General features: G+C 39.3%; 1 protein-coding gene across 2 annotated transcripts in view; it reads right to left on the bottom strand.

Annotated features, from left to right (window-relative positions):
• spon1a (spondin 1a) overlaps nt 1–26567 on the bottom strand; it is a 64360-nt gene extending 37793 nt beyond the window's left edge. The window contains exons 1-6 of one of the 2 annotated variants that reach the window (XM_081716087.1): nt 25893–26567; nt 25182–25288; nt 19062–19195; nt 13293–13366; nt 12801–12923; nt 10289–10437 (exon numbers count right to left, since the gene is read on the bottom strand). In XM_081716087.1, coding sequence (XP_081572213.1) covers nt 10289–10437; nt 12801–12923; nt 13293–13366; nt 19062–19195; nt 25182–25288; nt 25893–26130 — 825 coding nt within the window. In that variant the 5' untranslated portion in view covers nt 26131–26567. The remainder of the gene's footprint in view (nt 1–10288; nt 10438–12800; nt 12924–13292; nt 13367–19061; nt 19196–25181; nt 25289–25892) is intronic. The other variant, XM_026999441.3, reaches the window with a different exon arrangement.
• Between the last annotated feature and the right edge of the window lie 1268 nt (nt 26568–27835).

Below are 27835 nucleotides of genomic sequence, written 5' to 3'. Positions count from 1 at the left end.
AATCCTATAATTAGCAGTACTCAGAGTTGTAATGGTAAGTCCAGACAAGCATGGAAATGCTATTCTAGCTATTTAAAGTGAAATATTCAATATAAGATACAAAACATTTAGCTTCTACTGTATTGTTTCAAATACACTATGCACATAATATTTGCATGTTACACAGGTAACTGATCCGAAAGTATATTTCCTTCATTTGTCATACACAGCCTGAATTATATAAGGCCTATTATAGTTTATGTGGTACAATGCACATCACATTCAAGGTGCATCAACACAGGACTACATATCCAGAAACCACAGGAGGAGATCAGTTAAGAAACCACTAGACTCTTTTATCAGAAAAGCTTATTCTGGTTTCTAAAGCAGCATTTCTTTCTTGAGTCAAATTCATTAATAATATTCAATAATAGCATAAACAAGCAGATGGACTTGGATGTTAATAACTTTGATGTAAAAGATTCAACTCAATTAGTGAATTGTAAATAATTAGCATTAGTTGCTTCTTCTTCCAACTGTTTGAAATTACAACATAATGTGTTATTCCATCGAGAGTTAATTTAACCTGTAATTAGATGGATGAATAATTATTTCCAACACAATTATTTTCAAAAATATATTTTTCATTCTACAGATCTACAGCATATCAGTACTAAACAAAATGACTCACTGGACAAATGCTGATAAATAGTGGTCTGTGAAAAATCCAGTGGTATGATCACAGTGAATATGGTGAATTTTTGTTTGAAATGGTTTGTTATTCCTGCAGGATTAATTAATTTATGACTACTGTATGGAAATTCTATTGGGTGTCTTTGATAGGTTGTTGCTCAGCGCTACAAAATACATTTTGCTATCAGCATCTCAAATCCACATACTCTCTACCATGCTACATTTTAATATCTTGTGGTAAAGGTGACATCAGACTACTTGAGTCCTAATTGAGAGATTAAAAAAAACCCATAGTATAAATACTACTTTGAAATAAATGTGTCTGAGCTGACAGTCTTGTTTGTTAGACTACGAATGGGATGGAAAAGTAAATAAGGCAGAGGACTGAAGAAGCTGCATCTTGTATATTTTATGAAAACAGGAAAGCATCATCAAGACAGAGAATGAGAAATTACTTCTTCACACATGTATGGAGATGAGCCCTATGTTATGTGTGTGTGTTTATGTGTTATGTGTTTGTATGTATTTTGCATTTGTACTTTAGATACACACACAATGGTGGTCCAAGCTGTCAAAAAACTTTTACAAGTGTTGGTCTGTCAGTCAGGGGGCTGGGTGTGTGTTTGGTTTATGCAATGTTGTGTTTTCTTCTTCCAGGTTTATCCTGGGTCTATAAGATTCTACAAAGAGGAGCCAAACCCTGTCTGTGCCTGCATAAATCAGATGCAGATTATATTAGATGAAGCCCTTCATAGTTGAGGGCTCATTTGCATAGTGAAAACAGGGCAGGTATGGACCATTACAGTAAACAGATTTATGAAGAGGATCGCATGAATTAAACATAAGCCAATACACATGATTTGGGTTTATAGTGTTTACAAGGACAGTGGAGCTATAAAAATTTTAAGAAGAAAAATCGTTCCAGAGACAGAATAATTATGACATTACATGGCATATGTGTTTGTGTATATGGGGGTGGGTGCTTTGTGTGTGCTTATACACTCTTAGGATTGTTATCAAGAATGCAGGTATGCATAACCCATCCAAAACCTAAGCTATATTTAAAAAAAAAAAACACTCAACGATTGCAAATTCTTCACATGAAGTTTCCTGCAACTGCAGTACTCTTACACTTCTCACCAAGGATACTCAGCACACTTAAATAATGTCTGTGGTCATGTCAATGTTATCCATATGCTTCAATCATATCAGTTGCCTTGAGTTTGAGAAGCAGAATGAGTGTGTTGTGTGCAACCGCATGTTTGCGTGTGCATGTGTTAGCTCTTCATGCCTGAGGAGCTTTCTAAAGGAGGCTTAGTTAGAAGTCACCACATGCTATCAAGCTGCTTTCATGATAAACAGAGGATCAAAGCCTTTTGCCCTGGTTAAGAGATTTGCTTGAGAGAATGATGCAGGTTTGGTCCTTTTGGTATGCCTCAAAGATGAAAGATGTTTGTATGCTGCGCAACATTGCAAAAAGCCTCTGTTGTGGGAGCAGAGAGGCTCGTGAGAGCAGTTTGAGACCATTAGCCTCCTCTGCTCCAACTGCCAGCTCATAATATATATAAATATAAGAGTTAAGGGAAAGTAGCAAGGTTAAATACTTCTGGCTCTTACATGCCAGAAGTTAAATAACTAACTAGTGTTAAATTTACACCTACAGAGATTATTTGACTTCAGATGGATACAAATATACACTTCAAAAGTTAATTTAATATTGTGCCTGCTGATTCAGTACTGGAGGTTTTGCTATGTAGGCTCTTAATTAGACTAATATACTTGGTGTTGGCATTAAAATCACTTATTTTCTTTAAGCGAAGGTAAAAATAGCTGCAGCCAGTGTGTTTTAGCTTGAACTAATATTCATAAGAGCAAAGACGGAGGGGGAGGAGTGGGAAGGTCTGAGGTTTAAAGCACACCAATGTGCTAACAGATGTTGCTGATCAGGACCTGGGTATAAAAGCATGTTCTCAGAGTACAGCTCCTTCTGTCAGGCTGCAGCGCTCAGTAGGCTGAGCTCCTTCCTGACTAGGGAACAACACATGAACCAGAAATCAGGGTGAGAGCTGAATGAAACATGAGCATTCAAAGCCAAGGAGCCCTAGCGAGCTGGGGATCAGAGTGCTTGGTGAGTCCGCCAAGTCAACTGTTGATTATGGCCATGTCATGTTTCAAGGTAAGGGCATTTTGTATCCATTCATTGTTTAAGACATTCCTGGCCATGACCTTACCCTTCAGGTGGCTTCCTGGAATTTCTAATACATGAAATGTTTATGGTTATTATTGATAAGGAGTGAATGCTTGAGGAGGATGCATCACATGGCTAATAACGTAACCTGTTTGAAGAAGAAAGTAATTTTTATAAACAAAAAAATTAAGCAGATGGGATCATACAAGAAAGCACAGAGACACTGAGCATCTGCTAAGCTGAGCATGCCTCAAGATCTGCAATCAAGGCACAGCAGACTTCACTATGCCAAATATCATCAGACACACAAGTACTTTCAAGTCAAACATGCACGTTTTCTGTTTACCTATTTGTTACAGATTGCAGATTATAAATAACTTTCTTGCCTGCCAAAGCATTTTGGGTTATTCCTTTTCCACTTTGCCTTTGTTCTTCTACGAGAGACCAGGCTCCCAAATCTCACCTTTGACAGACTTCCAGAAAATTGTTAGGTGACTAAAATTAAACAATTATGACTGGAGACATTCAGAGCGGCGTTCCTACAAAAAATGTCAAGAAAAGGTGGCAGCATCAGGAGGTCTGTAAACATTTCAGATATGCCCTGAGAATAGCCCAGGAAAAGCCCAGGAATAGCCAGGAGGCAGAGAGGATAAGCAACAGAGGTGAGGAGAAATTTATTGGCAGTCATGCAAAGCCCAAATAGCTTAAGACTGCATGTAAACAAGAATTCAAGAATACGTTCCCTGTCACTGTACTGGTGTAAAGCCACAACTCTGAGCTGGTGCTCCATCCCAGACACTGGGACAACAGCTGGGGTAAAGGTCACTGCTAACACCATGCATCACATGTTATTGCCTCTCTGCAGTCTGTTATTTTTTGCAGGGGAATATTATTTAGCTAACTTTGGATGTATACCTTGTTAAAACACAGTGCTGTTGGTTGGCAGAGGTTTCATGACCAGGAATCAAAAAGGAAAGAAAGCCTTGGCAAGGCAGTGAGTGTATTGAGACTTCCAGCCACTGCGCACTGGCACATTTACACATTTACAAGCTCATGGTCAGGGCCTCAGATCTCTCTCCGGTCTTTTGCTTCCAGAGCTGAAATGTGGCATGGGCTCTTCCTGCACAGAGGGTGGCTGGAGTGTAGAGAGGACACAACAATCTAGGAATCCATCTTGCCAGCACTGAGAGACTCTTATACAGTATATACCTGCTTGCAATGCTGTGTTACCATATGTCACCTCATTTACATAAATAAAATATATGTTTCCTTACAGTAGACCTAGCCTGTTCTAATTCTAGTTCAATCTTAAAAATGAACATGTAGGAACAAGGATTACAATTAGAAAACTGTTCATCTGCAATGTCTGAAAACAGTATCTGTATCAAAGCCAATTTAAAGCCATACAATAATTATGCAGATGTCTAAATGCAATGTTACAACCTTAATGTAATGTGCATACAGAGAAAGAAGACTTAATCTCACACCAGAAAAAAAGAATAAGACAAAAATAAATTTAAGATAAATGTCAGAACAAGGTTATTATAAAAACTAGTTAAAATGGCACAGTAAAAAAGAGTTATTATTAAATGGCCCACAACACTCAAATGCTTGAACTGCAGTATAAACTTTGCTATTTTTTTCCTACTAAGCAGCCATGGCTCTATGTCTGTTCAAATGTCTTAAAATTCCCCATCAAAATTAAGATTTAGCACGGCATTACAAACAGGGCCTGTCAAACTCCTAGACTGTAAGTATGTCTAATTACAAATTTTAACTGGCCCAGTTTTCTCCTGTTCTGACAAAAAAAAAAAAAAAAAAAAAAAAAGGTTTAATCGTTTGCTGAATAAAGTGCTTTGTGTATTCTGATTCTCTACTTGCTCGGTAATAGTATGAAAGAGACTGCACTGAGTATAATGTTATGAAAAAGTACCACATAGTTTCAATGAGATAAACAATTTATTAAGCATTCCTTGATGTAAAGGATCTGACTTGAGGAGGGCTGAAGAGAAACAGAACAAACTGATCATTACCAGAATGTCATTCATTATGGGGAGGGAGGTCGATTGGCTGACTGGGTTAAGATGAACAGACTCATCTGAGAGGAGGCTCCAGGGAGAAGGAAAAGGGATAAAGAGATATAAAAAGGAATAAATGAGAGCACTTCTAGCTGCATCGACGAGGATGCTGTTTAATGGGTCACACAGACACTGAGATGAGCGCTCACTCATGCACACAGAGCATATCATTGATACTGACATACAGAGTATAGAAGCATCTGTGAGTGGTTTTATAACAAAGCTGTCTCTCTCGCGCTCTCTCTCGCTCTCTCTCCTTCTCGCTCTCTCTCCTTCTCTCTCTCACACACACAAACTTAAAAAAACCCAAAACAATACAGAGTATACACACTGTGTGTGTTAGGTTTATTATGAGACAGCTCCTGTACAATCTGAATCCTTCTCCAACAACCTCTATATCTGAGCCAGTAACAACAGTCTCACAAATCTTTTTGTTTGTTTGTTTTGTTTATAACATCAAAGCCTGATCAATATTATTGCAGTCTAACTAACAATTGCCGTGCAAGAAAAGCACCTTTACTCTGCTCATTAATTAAAAATGTGAAAATGTCAAAGTCAACTCTAAACATTAAAGGAAATTGTGCTGAGATTTAGAACAGCAGTGCATTTTGAAAGTGGGGAAACTAAGTATGAGTGCACGCTGTTCTACACAGAATATAAATACCGTACCTTTGGCAGAATGCTGACTGAACATTATTTCATGTGATACCTGCCATAACGTCAAACATCAAGGCAGTTTGTTTTGGTGGTCATACAACACAGCATATGACAGAATAACTACTATAAACAAGGAACAGCTCTTGGTTTAATTTTATTTTTATCTTATTTTATCTTATTTTTATTTATCTTATTTTCATAAAGCTCCTATTTAGAAAGACAAAGACTCTACATTTTTGTAATACAGCAAATAGTCTTGCAGGTCAATAATAGGGGTACATTCTTTCTCTAGTAAACCCAATTTAAACTCTAGTATACCCAAATATGTAATGCATATCCATACAATTTAACTACAGACATAAGTGAAGGACACAGCTTTTTGCTTTTCTCTGCAGGAGCCATTTAAGATGCATGTATTTCTTTGTTGGTTTCTGTGTAGTGTTTTGTTCTCATACTTTTGTTATGACTGTGGTTCCTTTTATTTTTATTTGCTGTCTACACAGATAAATATGGCTGTCAGATAGCACAGCAAGATACCTTTGTAATTTTCTGACCAAATAAACAACACTTAAATCAATGTGTAATCAATGTGTATGGAAAATACACCCACCAGGTAGCTACAATACAATGACTCAATCAACTAATACAGTTTTAATCCACATTTAAAGAATAATTAGAAAGTAGAAATTGTTAAGGTGGCCCCAGATATATTATCTAGTATATTTAATTAACATACATTGCCTTCCTACAACCACCTCAGGCTCTAAAAGGCAGCAAACCCGAGTCATACTCGTGGGAATCCATTAAGTTGTTTTGGAGGGTTTATGAGATCCAGGCCTGTTGAAAAGGGCTATGAATGCCTAAAGCCATCAGATGCAACATTCAGTATGCTCTCAGACTGATTCCTCAACTTTGACATACCATAAAAGAGAGGTGATGGGCAAACTGAGCAAACAGAGACATAACCCATGGTAGATTATCAGATGGGCATTACAAGACAGATGCACATCACACACAGAGTACCCAAGGGTGTCAAGAACAGGGAGTGGAAATAGAATGAGAAAGACAAAAATTATCAGACTTTATTTCATGTAAATCACAGCGGAGCTTGTTTCATTGTGGTCCATGATGCAGGGGAGTAACTACTAGTTACATCTTCCACTGTTAGAGGACACTGACAATTTCACAAGCCAATCAGAGGTCCACCAGTGTCCTATGTCAGTGCTCCTAGAGACACAGGCTAGGCTGCCATTAAAGCTGCCACAACAGCAGCCTTCTCATTAGTTCCACACTGAGCCAAGGTAATAGCTGACTGCATAGACAAATCATTGGCTGTTCCTAGGAGCGAGGGAGGATTGGTATGCCTGTGGGATTCAGTGCCATACATTTCATGGGTCTTGCTGTGACCCAAATCAGGAGAGAGAAGCTTTCAGATGGAAAATAGAAGGGGACACAGCATATTATGGCTCTGAAAACAGACAGTCATGCTCTCATATGCTTTAGGAAAACAGGGAACCGACTTCCAAATGAATAAGTGCTGGAATGAATGACCATGTCCTTTGGTCTGTAATTTTCAGTTAGAGCTCAGTACTTTTGGTTCTGCAATGTTCAAAGAATTCTTCAGGGCAATATACTTGCTCTCTAAACAGCTTGTCTTGGACAAAAAAATGTGAAATAACTGATTTTGGTAGATATATAAAGAAAGATCTTGGTAGATATATAAACATGTAGTGTGATCATACTGCCTGCCACAAATCACGTAGGGAATTATGGGGGTGGGTATGCAAGCAACCAAATTCTCATCACTGACAAGAAGACACCTGGAAAGCACTGGAGGGGCTCATAGAACCAGGAAGGATTTCAGGGAAAACAAGGAGTGTTTTAGGGCTGTTTTCCTTGGCTGGATAAAATGGCTTTTTTCACTTTCACTTTACTCTCTCTCTGAGATTCAGTAATGATTTCAAAATGTACCAAAGAAAATAATACCCCAAAAATGGTTCAGTCCACTAATTTGCATGTGTCCCTGGGAAGCAGTTAGAGCAGCTCATCAATACAAACTTCTGTTCAGATGCATTAAAAAACAAAAACAAACAAAAACAAACAAAAAAAAAAACAGGGCTCACATGACTGACTATTAAAGAATGCAAATGGTAGAGATGATACAGTCTCACCCAAAGGAAGGACAGATGGAAGTGCACGTTATGTTGCACTCTGAAAAGGTGAGATAGACCAACGTAATCTATAATAATCTATTATCACCATGCTCTGCACAATGTTCAGATCATCTGTGGTATGACACCTGCTTGGCTCAGCAACAGCAGCTATGCACAAAACCCAAATCATGTCACTTCTGCCACCCACTATGTCCCTGGTTCTATTCTGATTTTTGCTTTTTCTCCTTTATCTTTGCACTTTAGCCTATCACAGCTGTCCTTCCCTGTTACCTCCTTAAAGCATCACTGGTTTGAGTTGGTGTTCTTTTTTTTTTTTCCTCTAGAACTTCTTTGATGGCCAGATTAATTTTTTAAAATAAACCTCAATCATTTCCTGGACCTTTTCAGTAACAGTGAAGGGTGCTTGACAACCACATAGAGAAGAAATGTTCGTCATAACAATTTACCAGACTGCCAACACTATATTTGTATCAAAAGCAACAGGGCCACACAAATGTACAGTGTGTTTAAAAAGATTTTAAAAAATGATGCAGGTAGATATGCCTACCATCTGAGCATAGAGACGAAATTTTCCCCAGATGCTTCAGTGTTACCTTTCTAAGCACACAAGTCATCCCCCCCCCCCCCTTGTGTAACTGATGAGGAGCTTTGTTTCAACTGAAATTATAAATGTGTGTATTGACCACTCATTATACAATAGTTGGTAAAAAGCCATTGTTAAAGGACCTTTAAAGTGTACATTCATGCATTATTTATGAATCACTACTTCACATCTACTTTAGTTCCTGACTCTAAAGGTAATTTACAGCCATCTATTTAAAAAGAAAGAGTAAGTTCTGATATCACAAACACAAACACATTTGGTGTCACAACAACAGTTGACTTATCAGTTGCCTTTCTCACATTTTCAAAGATGTATCTGAGATTCTTTTGTCCCCTTGCGATTTGTCCTCGACAGTGTGAAGAGAAGATGTGTTTCTTCACAGTTATAGATCCATATATTACCATATCTCCCTCCAAACCCTTGCTCGGTGTTTCTGGCTGCAGTCATTCAATATCAGACCTCCTTGACAGAAGAGCCATCAGCCTGCCTCTGCTACCCCACCACCTCCAACCCCCCCCCCCCCCCCCCGGTTTCTAGGCCACTCTAAATTGAGAGTACATCACCTGTGCTGACTAGGATTTAGATGATAAACCAGTGTTCTCTGAACTGACAATAAAGTGAATGAAGAGATCAGAATGGGTACAAACAGAAAGGAAGACTTTATAAGTACAATTAAATAATTATGCATCTTACTATTATGGAACACGCCTAAGTTAAGAGCTGCACCTAGCTCCATAAATCACACTTCAAAGTTTTTCACATTTCAGAGTGCATGTCAGTTTAAATGCTTTTATTGTCAGAAACTCTTGAAATCTGCATTATTTTAACAATTCAGTGAGTTATTCATGAATACTGAACCTGATGAATGGTAACACTGACACTCCTTGGGCCCTGCCCACTTTCTCTTCATGCAGGGATGATTAAGGATAGAGGGAGGGAAAGAAAAATAGGATGAACTTCAGATTAGTGGTTCTGACGGACTCTCTCTCTCTCTCTCTCTCTCTCTCTCTCTCGAGAGAGAGAGAGAGAGAGAGAGAGAGAAATATGCACAGGATCCTTTGAGGTTCCAGGTCTGCTACATTACTTTCATCATTCCATACTTCCCAACATGACAAAATGTTACATGGCAGGTGAGAGACAAGCAAGAAAAAATTATCATCAAGATAGTGGCAGATATATAGAAAGAGAGAGATATGGCTGAATCGGCTTCACCCTTATCCATAGAGTTTTATCATTGAAAAGAAATACGGAAACTGATAACTGAATGCTTGCAGTATCCTCTGCATTTCCATTTTGTGCAAACAGCAATCTATATTTTTGTAGATAAAACTTGCTGTGCACTGTGGTAAGATATGTAACTGTAAAATAGGTTCATTTCCACTGCTCAGACATTGTCTCTCCTTCATAACCATATAATTACACTCTTTTAGTGCTTTGGTAATGTAATGACCACCCAGTGTCATTTCAATGCTATTTTATCAAACTTTCCCTTTGGATGCTGCCTCTTTTTCTACCTGTTACCAAACTTCTTAAAGGACAACATGGATAATGCACCAAACTTGCAGTGAAGTAAATTAATATTAAAGCAAAATGTGTTTAGAGCATCAGGTTTAGCACTAATGTGTTTGGTCAAGACTGAAGCCTGTTAAATAAGTAGTATAAAACATGCACTAATTATTTCACACAAAATGCTAGATGGTATTTAAAGAGTTCACCACATAGACCAAGTCATATTTTATGAAAATACCACAAAGTACACATTCTTTCCAACATCTTACCAACATTTTATGATGTGGTGCCTTAAAATCTAGTGTTATGGTTCAACTAGTCTCTATCCAATCCAAGACATCCAAAAGTATTGGTATAATGACTTTATGTATATCTTATACCTTTTTTATATTGTGCGCCTCCCTACCTTTTGACGAATCTCCTCTTCCATCTTGACTGGTGAGCCCAGCTCTGCAACTTGTTTGACCCCTTCACTGGCATAGCCTCCATATTCCCACAGCATGTAGTTCCTGGAGTGGGATGCCCCAATGATGGCAGACCAATGATTGGCTCTTCCTGAAGGAATTAGAGATTTAATCCTTCATATCAAATTTGAAACTTTTACAATAGCAAATTACTGAAGGCAAATCAATTGAGTCCCATTATTGTGTGTGTTTAAACATTGTACACAATACTTCAGTGAAAATTTCCACAGAAATGATCAGTTTAATTTTACTCTTCGGTAATACCAGTCACCATTTTCAGTTAATGTATTGCGCTACTTAATATAATAAGGCACCTTGATCTCAAGGCATTTCTATGATATTGTTTCCCCACAAAACAACAATGTAACAGGTCAGGTAATCTCCTGGCACAAAGGTTCCATCTGTCAATCCCCAACACCACATCCCAGAACACAGTGCTGCCCTGTATTGGCCAATCGATGGGAATCGTGCTCCCCAATTACCCCAGTTCTGGCCAATAATTAGCCCAGTGACAGCCATGACAGATGGCCCATCACACAGTAACCACAAATAGCTTTCACTGAAGACATTAAATGCAGTCACTAAAACTAACTCAGTTTAATTCCAAAGCCTTAATTCTCTACCACAACAAATACTGTGATTCTGTGAAGTACATAAAGAAACGAGTTAAATTACACAGTATGAAAAAGCAAAAAAAAAAAAAAAAAAGATTTAATAGGTGTTCTGAAATGGCTGGTGGAAAGCAACTGCCTCAATTTGTGCTGTCATCACTTTAATTAGTCCTATTTACAATCTAGTAACTAAAATAACCTTCAATTTCTATAAGACATTTTAGCATGCTAACCACTTCATGTTTTATACTGTAATTAAAACTCAGACTGAGGAAACAATATACTTAAATGTGGTATAAATGAATATTACTGTTTTTTCAATAACATTTTTCAAAATTTAAATTAAATTCATAAAATATAACTATAATAATAAAATTCATTTATTTTCTTACATGTGCATTTGTTACTGATCATTGCCATTAGAATAAACGGAATATATTGAAAAGCTGCTGCTAAAGTGACCTACTATAACTTGATCCATGATAAGTCCAGAATCAAAAGATGCTGCTTAATTAATTAAATGCATCTGCATTCAGACTTTATCAGTCTAATGCAGGCTGGAATTTTAGAGGCTCCAATCTATTCTCTCTCTACAGAACAAACTATTCCAGTGACACGATTGAGTGCATACAAACATTCTTCAAAGAGGTGCTTATCACATGATATACATTAATCAGTAATTAATGTCCATTACTGTGATCATTAATTTAATCAATCCAGCATACCTGCCTCTTGTTGACAAGGTGTGATAAGAAAACCCTTATTTTCATATTTCCTGTATTTCCCCGTCCCATTCTCTCTCCAAACATTTGCATAAAAATGTTGTTCCAGAGCAGTAAATACATATTTTATGGATAAAGTTTAGTGCACTGGATATAGTTTGATTCCCTACTGAAAGTCTTTTTTTTTTCATTTATCAAGTATGATCTGCCATCCAAACTGGAACAATCAGGAAACTCAATGCCCTTCAGTTTGTCTCAGCAGAGATTTTAGTGTGAAGAGGGAGATGATCCATCTGTACTGTATTGGCTTGCTCATGCTAAAAATCCTTTTCCTCTTAAGTCTTGGTAAGATTTCAGTTCCCTGTCCAGCCTCGGCTATGTTGCCATATCAGTTTATTCCCACGCTCCTTCTCTCCACTACGGTCTTCTAGACCATGTTCTAAACCTGTTGCCCATCTGGAAAATCAGACAGCAAAATGACCCTGTGCAAAGACCCATGGCGTGACAAGCAGGCACAGATTTAAAGATGAAATATAAAATCTGCTGGAATATAACCCTTATTATAGGAAGACACAACAACACTTTGCTCTTTGATATGAGTGGTATAAACAGGTGGCACTGTGTCACTCCAAAGCTTCATTCTTTGTCTCTGTCCTCATGCTGCATTCAACCATCCACACCTGTTTCTTAAGTGGCATGTCTGTAAGTGTGTAAGAATGGGCCCACCTTTCTCATCTCCCAAAAACCAACAGACCAGTTTTTTCCCCCTGATTTCTAAGCTCATGCATTTCATGGCTTCCCTTTCCCTGGGTTTATCTCACTCATAGAGTTCATTCTAATCAGCCTATTGATCTGGGTTGCCAGAGCATAAGCTTGGGGGGAGAGTGGCAGTAATCCATGGGTTTAATTTATTCTCAACAAGGCCATGTCAAGGTTATACCCACAAAACACAAGAGGAGGGTAGGCAGGGTGGGCCTTAATGAGAACCCTTTTACTGCTATAAGTTATGAGAAAGTGTAATCGGTGAAAATAGATTTTAGGTGAGTGTTAATGGGCTAAACAAGTTAGAGCCACAAATTATGGTGTTTTTAGGGTTTTTTAAGCAACTGTTGATAACTTACTTGGATAGTCCTTGGGGTGAAGCTTCTCTGACCAGTTCCCATAGAAGGTGACTCTGTATTTGGCTGTGCCACAAGCACAGCAGTCCAGCATGGGCTTCTCTGTGGCCTCTCCATATAGAGACTCTGCAGAGTAGGGAGAAATATCCTGCTTATTTACAGGACACTGGGTACACGCATACACACACATAGACAATCACACGTGCATGCACACACAGTAGTCTCTTGACATACATTCAATGTCATGCACAGCATGGGGGGTGGGGGCAGCATTTCATTTATAATCATGCAAGTACTACTATGACAATCAGGCTCTAAGATCAGGGAGATGAAGGAGCATGGTGGGAGAAGAGAGAACAGAAGAAAAAAAAACATTGAGAACATTGTGTGAAATATTCTCAAAAGAGCAACGGCACCCAGACTGGAGGTGAAGGAGAAAGGGTTCCCTGAGAGGCTGAGAAGATTTCATCTCCTGGGTGGTAATGACTGGCTTACCTTTCTCGCACATTCGCTTTGTGAGCGAGCCCTCATCTTGGAAGGAGATGATCTTCCTCTGAACGATGCTCGCCCTGGCAGGAGGGGGAGAGAGAGAAAATATCAGGAGAGGAGATAATAATAAGCAAGGGGGAAAAGGAGATAAGAATGAAGACCCTGTAAAAGTAAAAGGAACAGAGGCAGGAACAAAAGTAAAATGCAATAGTGGGGCCTAAAGGTAGAGAGGAGAGGAGAGGTGAGGAGAGGTGAGGAGAGGTGAGGAGACCACCATTGTAATTGAGCAGTACTGTGAACAATGGTGCAATCAGGACCTCCTATAGACTGATTGTGCTGCCTGAAAAAAAGAGGCCTGTGTCAGGCTGTATGGGTCCACAGTATCATGGCCTCAAGCAGAGCATGACTACAGGATTTCAATAGCAGCAGGTGCTATACAGTTACATTACTTTGCCTTATTCTGGTGAAATCATACAATGGCATACAAAAAAGGACTCCTCAATCACAGGACCATTCTCTCAAATAATTATAAGCGGACCGCAAATGTGTGTCTCTCTGATATACTTCTTGGTGTGGATGTCTTATCATACTAACATGACGTGGACACAGGAAATATATACTGGACACAAAAGGAAAATAAACTAGTTTAAGGTGCAAATATGGAATGTTGAGTCAGTACATTCAGCGGGAGATGGAGAAAGAGAAAACAGAAAGAAACAATCAAACATTTCTGCTCTTTTTAGCCTTTTTCTATGCTGGTGATGCTATTCCAGCTTCCTAAATAAAAAGGAGCTACTGTAACCTCAGTGGTCCCACTGTCAGCTACATTATGTTTGATAAGGGCTGTGGAAAGTGGCAGCTCTTTTATTTACTCTTTTGGCCCTTTATTTGTTTATTTTGCTGTCCTTGCGACATTTGGTGCTGGAGAGCGGGAGTAAATACCTCTTTACAGACATCTGTCTGCTAGGTGTCTGGTACTATAGCAGCGAGGGGTCAACAGACCCTCCCCAACCCCCGGCCATTTCCTTCACAGTCAATTAAATGGGGAAAAAAATTACTGTCGAGAATGCTTTTTTCCAGGCTGAAGGGAGTCAAAGATAAGGGAACGCGCCACAGGTTGAGGATGTGACAGTGGAAGAAATGCAAAGATACATCTCCATAGCAGCTCCCTGCTTCACCTTCAGTTACATCATTCAAATAACACTCTGACTTACTCCAAAACGAACACAGACCCACTCCCATGTTATGCAGAAGTACTGCCAGATCCTCTCTAATTGTCCATGCTTTAATTCAATCTCACCCCAATTTCACATATGTGGGAAAGAGAGGCACTGGAAGAAAGTCTCCTCCCTTGGCCGGGCTGGCCAGGCAATCAGCTGTGGTAATGGTTATTTAACATCCAATTTAAATTCTATCAATGAGACGTTATTAAAGGCAAACTCGCTTTCCTGCATCTACACTGCTGATGCTAATCATCTTAGTGTATGTTTTTTTTTTTGTGTTTGTGTGTGTGTGTGTGTGTGTTTGTGTGTGTGGCTAAAGGAGAGGGCATTCTCTTCAGGCCAGTGCTTAATAAATTCAAAAGAGCACAGCAGTCGCATGGATTATGCAGTGTTAGATCAGAGGGAAAATTTTGGAAGTGATGCTAAAGGGTTGGTTCAATGCTTGGCATGTATTCAAATTTAAAAAAATAAAAATAAAAAATAAATAAATAAAAAAACACTACTCATGTCACTTAGTTACTGGAGTCACATTGGTCGAGTCCCAAAAAGTGAGTCTCAAAGAAGTTTCACTCAATAAACAACTCAGCATCAGGCGGGAGATTCTAGATATCAAGACTTTGTTTCCAGGCTTCAACATGTCTGCATAGTGCCGTTACTCCACAATTACAGCTGCCCATAACTGAAGCAAAATGCAGCTCACTTAAGCAGTGTGCAGCAGTGTGACCACACAGTCCAAAAGCTCTCTGTAATAAAGAAACGTTTTTCCATAAATACATTATACAGCTGTGCTGAATCAGTATAGACTTTCCTTAAAAATTTAGAAACGAAGATTGACAGGACACCCATCAGATCAGTTTACATTTCAAACCATACATGTCTGTGAGAAGGCTTCTTTTTAGCTTGGACTAAATTTTAAAAAATGTTCCATGCCATGGACCCTTCTTTATTGACAAACTTATACAATTATAATCAATCTTAAGAGTAGGTACACACCCTGTAAAGGGAAAGCCAGCTTGCTCAAAGCTCTGGTACACATGCAAGAGTGGTTGACATTCACTGAAAGCACTTGCCACAAATTAGCATGACACATTTGCATAATATGAATGTGTGCCTGCTACCTTGCATTTGTGACCAGCATCACTTACAGTTTGTGTTGTGTGAGTGTACGCTTGTACGTTTGTGTGCACATGTGAATGGGTATGTCTGGATTTATTTGTGTGGTTTAGTAGGAGCAGTGTAGTAGCAATATGTTACTCTCTGACGCTGTTGTGAAGGATTCTTGATCCCCCCAACATGTTTTTGCAATGCATCCCACTAGCTAAAAGGAGCCAAATAAATAGGTGACATATGCAGTTCAGTCTGCTACAGCTAAAAGTTCAAGGGGATGAAATCAGGCCATTCAATTGGAAATCAATGTGAGTCTTTTCTTCTGAATTTAACTTAGCTCTGTAGTGTCCATCCATGCACAGTCGGTCATTCAGACAAGCATGACCAGGCTAGCTAGGGCTCAGCTGGTGCACTTAGCTCATGCTGTGTCTCTGTCTTTTTTATTATTTTTTAAAGAGCACCTCCTGTGGCTGATGGCAATGCTGAACTTTCCTTACAGCAGGTGGTCGCAAATTCACTAAATAAGTGAATCAGAGCTCTTTTATGGTAGGCCTCGACCTCTCATCAGTGCCTGCCTATGTTTAGCAATGTTGTATATGTCTGATCCTAGGAAGGAGAACATGGATATAAATATGTCTGATGGGGAAAACAACAATGTTTCAATCCTTAGAAAGTCCAATGCAAGGACTCACGCAAACTGAGAGGTGGCTGAAGAAAACCAATGAGCACTGGCACTCAGCCTCACATGGCTTAAGCCTGACTGAAAAGACATTTTCTGTAAAAACAGCTCTTCCAAAGGAGTGTACACAGCAAGACACAATTGTATTGTCAAATAAGTTGTTAAATCACACACTGAGAGTGGACGATCAAATCAACAAATGCTTCCCAGGCAAGCCTGAGTGCCAGCTGATGGTGCACTAGTAGTCCTGACAAGTTCGCAGGGTGCATTTCACAAAGTGTAGACTGCAGGTCTAATAACACCACACAACAAACAGCTGTGCCAAATTAAAACTGAAAGAGTCCATATATGTCATATAAAAATAATTTGAAGCCTGGTGTTTTTACAGGGCAAATATAGAAATAAAAGATCCAATAAAGGGGTGCCTGTGACTAGTTTAAAGCAGTAATGTGTTCTAATTTTAAACTTAATCATAATACTTATATCAATTTTTCTATGAATTGTCTGATATATATATATATACATATACATATATATACATATATATATATATATATATATATATATACATATACATATATATATATATATATATATATATATACATATATATATATACATATACATATATATATATATATATATATATATATATATATATATATATATATATATATATATATATAATTTTTTTTTTTTTTTTTTTTTATAGTTTTTTAAATACACCAGGATGAATAACTGTGCAGATTCATGAAGGAAGGAATGAACCAAATCAATCAGTCAATAAGAAGAAGGGTAAAACTATAATGTCAAATTAAAAGAGGAAAAAAAATGTTCCTTATGGCAGAGAAACATGTTGAAAGGTAAAGCTCAGTAAGATGGACTCATTTCAATTGTTTAATAAGAAATAAACTTCTTATTAGTTTTTCCAAGTTGAAATTATGACAATGAAAACAAACCTTAGATGTGTGGAGGAAAGTAAATGGTTTGAGGGGATGCATTTTACTAGATATTCCATAATACCTGCTGCCATGTGGATCAGTTTGTTATGTCTAAAGTATGAGCATATATGAGAATAGCATTTTAAGATGTTTGGAAGTATCTCAACAATTTGCCTGCATTTTTGTATGCATGTGTTTGTGTGAATGGTATATGCCAAATGTAGTATATTTGACTAGAAGTTTCATGTTTGGGCTGAGCCAGTGTTATTTATACACCTGTCACTCTGTTTCTAGAAAATGTTTAATTGGAGTCAACCTATTGAGTTTTCTGCACTCACTCAGAGGGCATACAAAAATAATTAATTATGTTACACAGTTGGCCTCTTTTTAGTTAGCTAATAACTCTTTTTCCTACGCATCAGTATATTTTGCAATTTTCCATTAGTTCAGGTTTTGCTCTAGTCAGTTGGCACTTGGCAACAAGTGTCTGAAACATGATTTAAATTCCAGGGAACACTGAAGCCTGAGCTTCAGGACTCCCCTGTTGACTAAGAAATGAAAAAAAGCACAAAGGTTCAAGCAGGCTGACCTTTGTCTTCCTTTGCCTCTTCACACCTCTTCTCTCCTGAATTCCCTGTACCTTCTGTGCTCCCTCTCCGACCCTCCCCGACATCCCCTTCACAATCCACCTACAGCAGTCCCTCTTCTTCCACCATGTTCTGTTTTTATGTTGTCAAACGTTCTTTCATATCTCCTTTTTCTGACTTGCTCTGCTCCCAGACACTGTTTTCCTCATGCTGTATCCTTTATTTCCCCTGCTGTCAGTCCCGCTCAATAATTCTCACTTGCACTCTCCCACTTGCTACCCCCCCCTCCCCATCTCTCCCCTCTCTCAGGATCAAGGCTGCTATGGACTCTAGTAACTGTGTTCCTGGTTAGAGACCAAAAGGAGCAGAGCCAGCTGGTGGAGACAGCAGAGACATCGGGAACAGGGTGCTCATCGGTCATCCAGACAACCACATAATAATGGACATTAATAAGGAATGCAGACGGCTTTTACAGTAGCACAGTGCAGCGGCACAGAGTGACAGGCTCACTCCATGCTTTAATAATGCAGTGATCAGAATGTCATGTAAACCACATCTCTTCCATTCCTCTTTGTTCCACTCTTTTTATCAGATCCATCCCTTCTTGTAAAAGACAGCTTTACAGTGTTTACCACCCAGCCCGCTTCCTGATGCAAGTCTCAATAAAAGAACACAAAGCAACATCAATTATAGATCTATATGTCTATGTTCTGAATATACTCACTTTAGGTTCAGAGCTGTGGATGATTTTATTTAGTCTTTATTACTTAGTCCAAACTAACTACAGATAGATAGATTAGACCTGAATTATAACAACAGCAGGCTCTCTGATGGCAAAGTCAAAGCATACAAAGAGACACCTGTTCAAAGGTCCACTCATTTAACATATAATTTGATGTCACATACTTTAAATATGTTCTGAATAATCTGCTCCAGGTTGGAGATTCCTCTCATTAACGAAGATTTAAGACAATCCAAGATGATTATTCCCCAGCCAATACTTTCCACTTGCTCTAGTGCTGACCTACTCATCATCTATTGACCCAAATACAGAAATCACTAAATTACCATTACATCTAATCAACTGCAATATTAGAAATTCTTTCTGGCCTTGACTATAATAGAATATAAGAAAAGGGAGAGAGCAATTATAATAATAGTTAAGAGACAGATGATAGTTGCGTCACATAGTATGGTTAAGTTAAATCCACAAAGAAGAGACAAAGTCTGACACTTACTTCAGCAGTACACAGCCAGTCCCTGATGGGGGTGCTGTCCAGAATACTTGTATTCTTGTCCTTCTGCGAGGGGTACTCTCGGTTACTGCAGGTGGACAATTAGTCATAAACTGTGTGTCCTCTTCATCAATTACCTACAGAACAAAAGACACGCAAAAACACACACATTCAGAAATCATAAACAGTATTAGATAACTAAACATTTTCAAAGGCAAATATTTTTTTAGTTTTTCTAATTTTAAATCTTGTCAAAGGACTGCTGGCCAGGCATATTTTTTACATGTTTACTTTCATTAACAGCCTGAGTCATCTGATTTCGAATAAACATTTGTATGAAATACCTTGTACTATAGGAATAATTAAATGTAACTAATTACGCACAAATAACTCTTAATAGCCACATCTGGTAACTGCACAGTAATTAAGGATTTTTGTCATTAGATTAGTTTTTAATTAATTAGCGTAATCTCTTTCATACTAAATGGTGAATACCATTAAACCTTGTCAATCAAGTGCCAAACTGTAAATTACCATTTGTTACTTTTGATTAATTGTTTTGTTACTTTAATTTGATGGTATTTATCTCTTAATTGCACTAAAGGCCAATATAATGTACTGAAGCCCTATAATTCTTACTAATATCCATTCCCTTGTCATGAACCAGCAGTGGGAAAACAAGCAAAGTATTTCTCATACAAGCCCTACCCACATGACTCTTCCAGACATGAGATTTTTCAGCTGTAAATGCTTTGAAACATGGTGGAGCCAAGTGAAGAGATGTTTGTGTACGTGTGTTTGTGCACGTATATGTGTGTGATGTAAGATATACATGAAGGTCAGGGGCAATTCCAATTTTCTTAAAATCCTCCGCCCAATAAACCGCAGCAGCAATCAAATCAGCTGTTGGTTTGATTAGATAGACTTTATACACAGGCAGAGTTGTGAACTTCAAATGCACACTGAAGGTGACCAGCACTGCTAATGGTTTTAAAGGTAATACTGACATAAAGAATGACTACAGCCCTATATAAGACACATATTAACTCTACAGTCTTTTTAGGAAACTTGTCTTAATGTGTCAGGTGTTATTGCTGTAGCTTGTGGTACTTGAGGTAATTATCTTTCAGTTGCCATCATTGAAATATTCGAAAGGCAGTAAGCAGGGTATTGGCAAATTCAGATAACGTGCATGTAAGGTTCCTCATGTTGCTCAATTACTGTGACTTCAGGTACACTACACTTTGGCACATCCAGCTTTAGAAAACACACATACTTCAATACCAACTAAGACTTTTTATATAGTATGGACATGGGGATTCAGATCTGAGTTGCTGTGATTGCAAAGAAGAACCATGAACAATGCATTTTTCCCTTAAGTCACAAACACCACTTATTGTCGTATTTTATACATGGTGAGTCTTAATTGTCCAATAATGTCTAGCTGTAGCTTATTAAAGGTAATTCACATGAAAGTAGTAAACTGCTAACGTAACTAGCCTTAAGCTGTAGAGAAGCTGGATGTAGACTACATCTCTCCAAATGATACATAAAGCTGTAGATGCAAACAATAATGTTTATTCATCTCAAGGATCAGGTTTCCATGTTCTGCTTAGCTTATTTAAAAATGTTTCTATATAAAACCTTTTTAATTGTTATGTATTAGCTCATAACAGGATGTAAGTGCTGAGGAAAAATCTAGAAGTATTTAAAAGTCTCATTTCTGATTTATTCACACGTGTATAACAATAAACCAAGCAAACAAACAAAAACAAACAAACAAAAAAACTCACATAAGACTAGCTTGTCAGCAATGAATTCTGGCCCCATCCCATTTATGAATGAGAAAAGGGCCTGATCTGCAGACCAGGCTAAGTGCGCAGCATTTGGGATGTGTGCGCACACACGTGTGTCCATCTCTATGACACCTTGTGAGAATGCAGTGAAAGACCAGCTGTGAAAAGCGTCAGACTGACCTTTGACCTGCAGCATTTTACTGACTTGAGTGAGGGCAAGCCTGCTGGAACAATAACACACAATGTCAAACAAAACCAGAACTCTGCAGCGGGCCACCGGCTGCATGGCTGGCCAAACACAGAGAAAGTGATTGCACATGTCATGCACTTTACAATAAAAGCCCTCTTATTAATCTAGGATCATTTCTCAAGCAAGTTGCTAGGAACCTCTAGCCATTTTAGTTAGAGGTCGCAAAGGACACAGCCTGAATTTCCAGCTGGCTAGAATCAAGGCCACGAGGGATATGGGTTGAGTATCATGGACAAATTAAAATCCTCTTAAAAATCAAAAGAGGTTTAACACTACAAAGAGGCACTGACTCTGGATCTTCCCAAGAATCTTATTTATTGTAAATAACATTATCAGTCAAGAGAAAAGTAGTCAGTCACCAGTCAGGCACAGTTCCAACAGATCTCCCCAGAGGGCCAAACAAAAGTGCTTTTAGGGCAGTCGGAATCCAGGCAGAAATGGCTGAGGCAGCGCACGCTTCCAGATTTCAAATAAGATGCTCTTCAACTAACCCCAATGGCAAGAGATTTCCATTTGCCAGAATTTTGAAGTAAAGGCAAAAAAAAAATGCTTTTGAGCCACATCTACCTTGGGGGTAAAGAGACGTGGGGTGGGGTGGGGGGATAGAGAGAGAGACACTTTTGCTCCAGGCTCTGACTGTGAGTCTGGGCAGGCTGGTGAAAGGATGGGTACAGTGATATGACTGGCTCTCCTGACACAAGGAAGGATGGAGTAAAAGAAAGGGCACAGGTCTCTTGAGTTCCTAAGCCTCACAAAGGGATATGACTGCAGTGGGATAAAGAAGGAGGGACGCTTGAGGATTGAGCAGAAGTGTGGCTGTGGGACTAAGCCAGGCTTTTCTTTAGCATTCCATAAGAGTCTCAGCAGGCTGAATATTATTCATTGGTATCTGTGGGAGGAACCTATAAGCTCTGTTTCAGCTGAAAAAGAGAAACTGTCTTTGTTTATTTTATTTATTTATTTATTTATTTATTTATTTATTTATTTATATCTCATGTGGCTGCTCAAGGAGACAATGCGGAGTGCCAGATCCCAGCACGCATGTCTATGTGGATGTGGTGGAGGGATCACGATTGATTTGCTTGGATGACTGCAACATCTTTATCACTATGTAACAGATTCAAGCACTGGGCTGAAGTTTGCATGAATTTCCTACTGAAGATTCAACTTAAACAAGCCAAACAGGACAGAACTGCTATTGCAAGTGCAATACAAAATATCTAAAAAGCAATTAACTGCATTTAAAATTATTTAATTTCTCACCTAGGTTATCATAATTCATTTTTTCATAATTCATAATTCAACTGACAACATACCACTAATACTCTGACCCCAATTTCTCCTTCCGTTTCACCTGTGATATTATAACTGAGCGTATCCTGCTATGGTGTGCAACACTCCCCACAAAAGGGAAACTCTACATGGGCACTAAATAAACAACACCATGAAATTAATTTCAAGAGCACAAAACAGCACGTTTCAGTGCAGTCAGCTCCCGGGGATAATGAGAGCACACGTTACACAAAGCACAATAAATGAAAAAGACTGGAAGAAAAGGTTGGTGTACTGCAGGGTGACTTTTCAGGTTCACGGGGTGGGCCATATTTGTAATGGTGAACGCTGTACTCTAAATGAATGCTTATCAATTAGTTCTTTAATACAGTGAACTGGAGGAGCAAAGCAGAAGCATACAGAGAGATCTGCTGCAATATCCAAAAGACCCGCAAGATCGATTAGCACTGACCAGCTTGATTCAAGCCAAATCCAATGTTTAACAGCTCTGGCCTTGAAACTGCCATGGCTCTCTGCAACACTTAAGACCTCAACATTAACAACAATTGCCTCGGGGTAAAGCAGTGGTGAGTGAGAAGGGACCTTTGACTAGGGGCAATTAAACTAGATAAGTCAGCATCCTGGTGCTCACAGTCATTAAGTACAGTCATAGACAGGGAATCACTCTGGGGGGGAAAATCTGCATAAAGGGAGAACTGCATGCTGAGAACATATATGAAGGGAAATGTGGGGGTGGGGTTAGTAAAGAACAGTTCTCCATGAGCCCTGATCTTTCTCTACATGGGTCTGCATGCTCTGGAGCAGGAAGCCTCTATAGGGACCTTGTCAGCCAGAGTAATTACAGCTAAAACAGGCACTGGGACCTGATTCAGTCAGTTACACAGTAGCATCATGGGTCATAAAGTGTGTTTATGACTGCAGTATTGATCCAGTCAATTCACCTAAGTGTTTCAAACTTAATAAAAACTACTAGAACACAGAACCTAAGTTTGTGCAAGCGTAGTTTTCAGCCAGGGGAAAACAACATGAATATAATTTTTCACTTTGAACAATAGAAAATGTATAGAAAATGTAACTTTAAAACTAGAAAATATTGCTAAACATTAAACGAAATCACAGCATTGGGATTAACTCGGCAGAACAGAACATTTATACTAATATTTCACAATTTTTCATCTTTATTCTATGAGCATAAAGCTAACAAAATGACTGGATGGCAAAATCAGAAGGCTTCATTCTTTAAAAATATGACCATGATTTCTCAACAGATACTGTGAATACTGCCAGTGATAATGACTGGTTTCAGTCATATACTGCATTCTTGATACTTAATCAACACTGAAAATCAAATCCGTCAAAGCTATCCAAAAATATTTATATGTATGCAAAAAGGTCACTAATGTCCCTCCCTTTACTTTGAAAGGATTGTGTTTACTTTGGCACAAGCCAACACATGTGGAGCAGGTTCTCAGCTGCATAAGATGGACTGTGATCATGTATGAGTAACCAAGGGTGGAAGGGAATACAAAACTGAGGATTACACTTATGGCAGTGCACAGGTGTAACAACACTGTAAAAATATTAGAAACTTTGACATTTAGTAACTCTACAGAATATCTAGTGTCTCACTGCTTGAGGGTTAGATTGCCTCTATATGCCTGTATGCTTGCATTATTCATTTAAAAGTAAGGAAATGTGGCCCCAAAGACTAATAGTGGATAACTCTTGGCTTTGAGACCTGGAGCAACAGCTGGTGAGCCAAATCCCCCGCTGTTTATTCTTGATCCTTTTTGACTCCTCTCATCTTGCATCATGAGGAAAAGCACAGTCTGAACCATTCGGCATCCCTCCCCCCACAGAAAGAGGAACATCTCCCTCCCTCCTTCCCTCAGCCCATCCAGCTGGCATGAGGTGGGAGCTGGGCCCTCACTTTGAACTTCCGCCTTTCGGCAAGCCCGCTTCATCTCCACATGAAAACCAGCTCTGGCGCACAAAGCCATGAATGCCCGGGGGCGTGGAGAGGAGAAAGAAAGATGTTCCCAGAGCCTGGCAGGGACAAAAGAGCGAGGAAGGGTTTCGAAAGAACAGCAGAAAGACAGAAGAACATTATAGACTACGATTGGGCCGGTTGTGCTGACCATCCCACTGTAAAATGGCACCTCTGTTGCTACTTTGGATCTCATAAACAATAGAATTTTGGTGAGCACGGTGAGAATACGCCGACGTCCTCAATAACCCCCGCATGACACAGGAAGTGACTATTGCATCAGAGAAGAGTCTGGGAAGAAGAGCTCAGTCAGATTTATTGTTACTGAGACACTTTAAGAGGCCCCGTTTCTCCCCCTCCCTGGTCTTGCATGAGAGCTTATGCAGTGAGGCGGTCCCAGCGGCAGCGGCATATGGCACCGATGGAAGAGACTTCGCCAGGTGTGGCTGAGTGTGAAGCTGGCTACAGCTCTCAGAAGCATTAGAGAGGATGCCAGCCCTTGGCCCTCACACTGACAGCCTTACGTTTCACCACAGCAGCAGATGTGAGGGTGGGCTACTAAATAATCTGCCACACTGGATAGTATGGTGACCTAACACTTAGGATGTTCTCCTCTCAGCATAAAAACTGAATAAGACATTCAGATGTCATCTGCAGGGAGCAAACACAGATACTTGTCTATTCATAAATAGGCAGCTTCCTCCTCCTCGCAATGTGCTTTACACTTGGTCTGGTGATTTCTTTCTCTTACTGTCACCATTTTGCTGTGTATTGGCAAGATTTTAACACATTCCTACCTGGAAATTGCCAGCATAATCCTCCTCTTTCTCCCCATTCCTCCCCTCTTTAAGCGCTATGAGAGTGAAACCTCTGAAGTACGCAGGGCTGCTCGCATACAGAGTCACTATGAGGAGGGGAAAAACAAAAGTACTCAGTAAAGCATATCTGTATAATTGCTATAACAGATCCATACCGAGGAAGCATGGTGTATTATAAGTGACTTTGCTCCTGTAAGAGAAGAAAGGCTCCTGAAACGACCTAGACCAGCTCAGGTGGTTGTATTCAACTCAACCTATATGTTAATGTACTTGACTTGATGTCAAAATCAGTTTTGCTCACTTTGCACCACACCTTCACATACCTGGATTATAGACAGTAAAAAAAAAAAAAGTCATTTCCATAAATGTACGGTTTGCTTCCTTTTATTATTAACAAACGCCTATAAACATCACTATTTACAAGTCTACTCCTTTCCGGGCATTACACTACAACATTTTAATAGTTTGTAGCGACTTGACCATAAATATCGTTTACATCGACTTTATCATAAGGCATCGCATATAGGCTGACCACTTAGCATTCGTTAGTCACTACTTTGTCTCGTACATGCTCCAGCTGAGCAGACATGCTGGGTAAGAAGCGCACTTAGTTCGTGTCAGCGGGACAGGAACGCGGAGTCCTGACAAGTGAAACGCACAGTTCTAACGCAGTTTATATGTCAACTGTACCTCGGTAAGTGCTGCCGGGCTGATAATTCTCCGGGTCCCCTTCGACACGGAGTCGAAACTCATTGTAGCCCTCTTTCCTCGCTCCCTGCGGTTGTGTCTTTAGAATCCAACTGCAATATCCATCTGATTTTGCAGCTCGCTCCGCAGGTTCCTCTGTGAAAGTGAATGCGTTGCACAGGGAACCAGTGATGAAACACTGCAACAGCAGAACACGCGAACGCACTGCCGCTCCTAACATTGCGCGAACAGCCTTTCACTGCGACAGAGGTAAAATGAATCCAGCAGTGCACATACAAGTCAATGGGAAGAATTTAAAAGTTCACCGACGTAAAACTATGAAGTAGACCAAACTGGTCTGTGTTAACGCACTTTCGTACGCAACTGACGGTCCGATCTCCGCCTCCACTAAGGAGGTACTGCCATCCTGGGCTGAACGGGAACGGAATCCAAATCGCTTTCGATCCTGGAGAGGCGCACACTGATTCGCTTGAGCAGCAGCGATGGGAACTCCAGAGTAGACTTGTGAGCGCGATTCACGCACACGGAGAAACAACATACTATATCCATAACACCCCTGCAGACAAGACACTGAGACATTAGACTGGGACCTCTGGACCATGTACGTACATTTAGAACAAAGCATGTGCGTTTCAAGTGGTGTTCACATTTTAAGTCCTTGCTGAAATCCACAGATCTGATATAGTCGTGGATCTTACCAACCCACAGCAGGGAGAGAGACGCTAGCAGTTACTTATGCACACGAAACGTTTCTCTAAACACAGCGTAACCTTCATCGTGTCTCATTTACACGCAGCTCTTGTTTCCACACGTGCGCGCAGACATTTATTCACAAACGGTACCAAATGGGTAGGTGAAAACTTCATTTTAAAATTAATCTAATGTGAAGCGTTGCATGATTCCGTTTGTGATTATGTTTTATTTACAACTAACTTTGCGAACTCAGGATGAGCAAGTTAAAAACAGTTTTGTACCCTAGGCTACATGTGGTATTCAGCAGCATCAGTAATAATACATTCAACTATATAAAATAATAAATGGGAATTAAAGGCAATTGAATTAAACAATTACACTGTAAAACACAAAATGATATGGAAACTAAACTAAATGACAGGAGAAATATTTTTGGTCACACTGCCATGTAGCCTTCTGTGTGCAAGGACATGCTGACTGTGAGATGCCACCAGATGTTACATGTGCGAGAGACCGTGAGAGAATTAACTTCAGTTAACACATGAGAAATCTCACTTCACATGGCTTCAGCAGCACAACGCGACTGAAGTGCCCATGTCCACACTGGAAAGTTTTCTAATGTGTTTGTCTTTATTGACGTAAATAAAAGCACATTATTAAACATTGGACCTATGGCATGTAGTAAACAAATGTATACAATACTTATTTACACTACCTTCAGGTTAACTTAATATGAGATGCATTACTTGTTGTTTACACTGTCACGTAGCTGTCATAACAGCTGGCATTGATTCTTTATTGTTCTCTCTCATGCTCTGCGATAGGTTTCTGACATGCTGAAGCTTCCATCATTCACTGCCCATATACTCTAATGTTTAACCTCCTGTTTGCACTTTTTCTATTTTGCTACCTCTTTCTCTCTTGATTAATTCCGTAATTGTTCCTGCACTTGGACACAATCATCGACTTCCTTCCATCAACTTCCTGTCTGTACAATTTAACAATTTATACAATTTAACAATGCCATTTTTATATTTTTGTGCTCATATAACACCAAAATCATTTAAGATATCTAAATGCTAAAGTTACCAATCTTCTCCCTGCTTTTCGTTTTTGTAGAGTGCTCTTTTTTGTTTCTTGGCATTCTATTGCTTACTTTATTCTTGTCCCCTCCTTTTAGTTTTGGCTCCTCTCAAGGTTCCTTTCTCATACTCTTTTGAGTTTTTCTTTGT

The sequence above is a fragment of the Electrophorus electricus genome, chromosome 6 (assembly GCF_041902795.1).
Source record: "Electrophorus electricus isolate QZ-2024a chromosome 6, ASM4190279v1, whole genome shotgun sequence".
Lineage (NCBI taxonomy): Eukaryota > Metazoa > Chordata > Actinopteri > Gymnotiformes > Gymnotidae > Electrophorus > Electrophorus electricus.
This window is presented reverse-complemented; position numbering and strand designations above follow the sequence as displayed.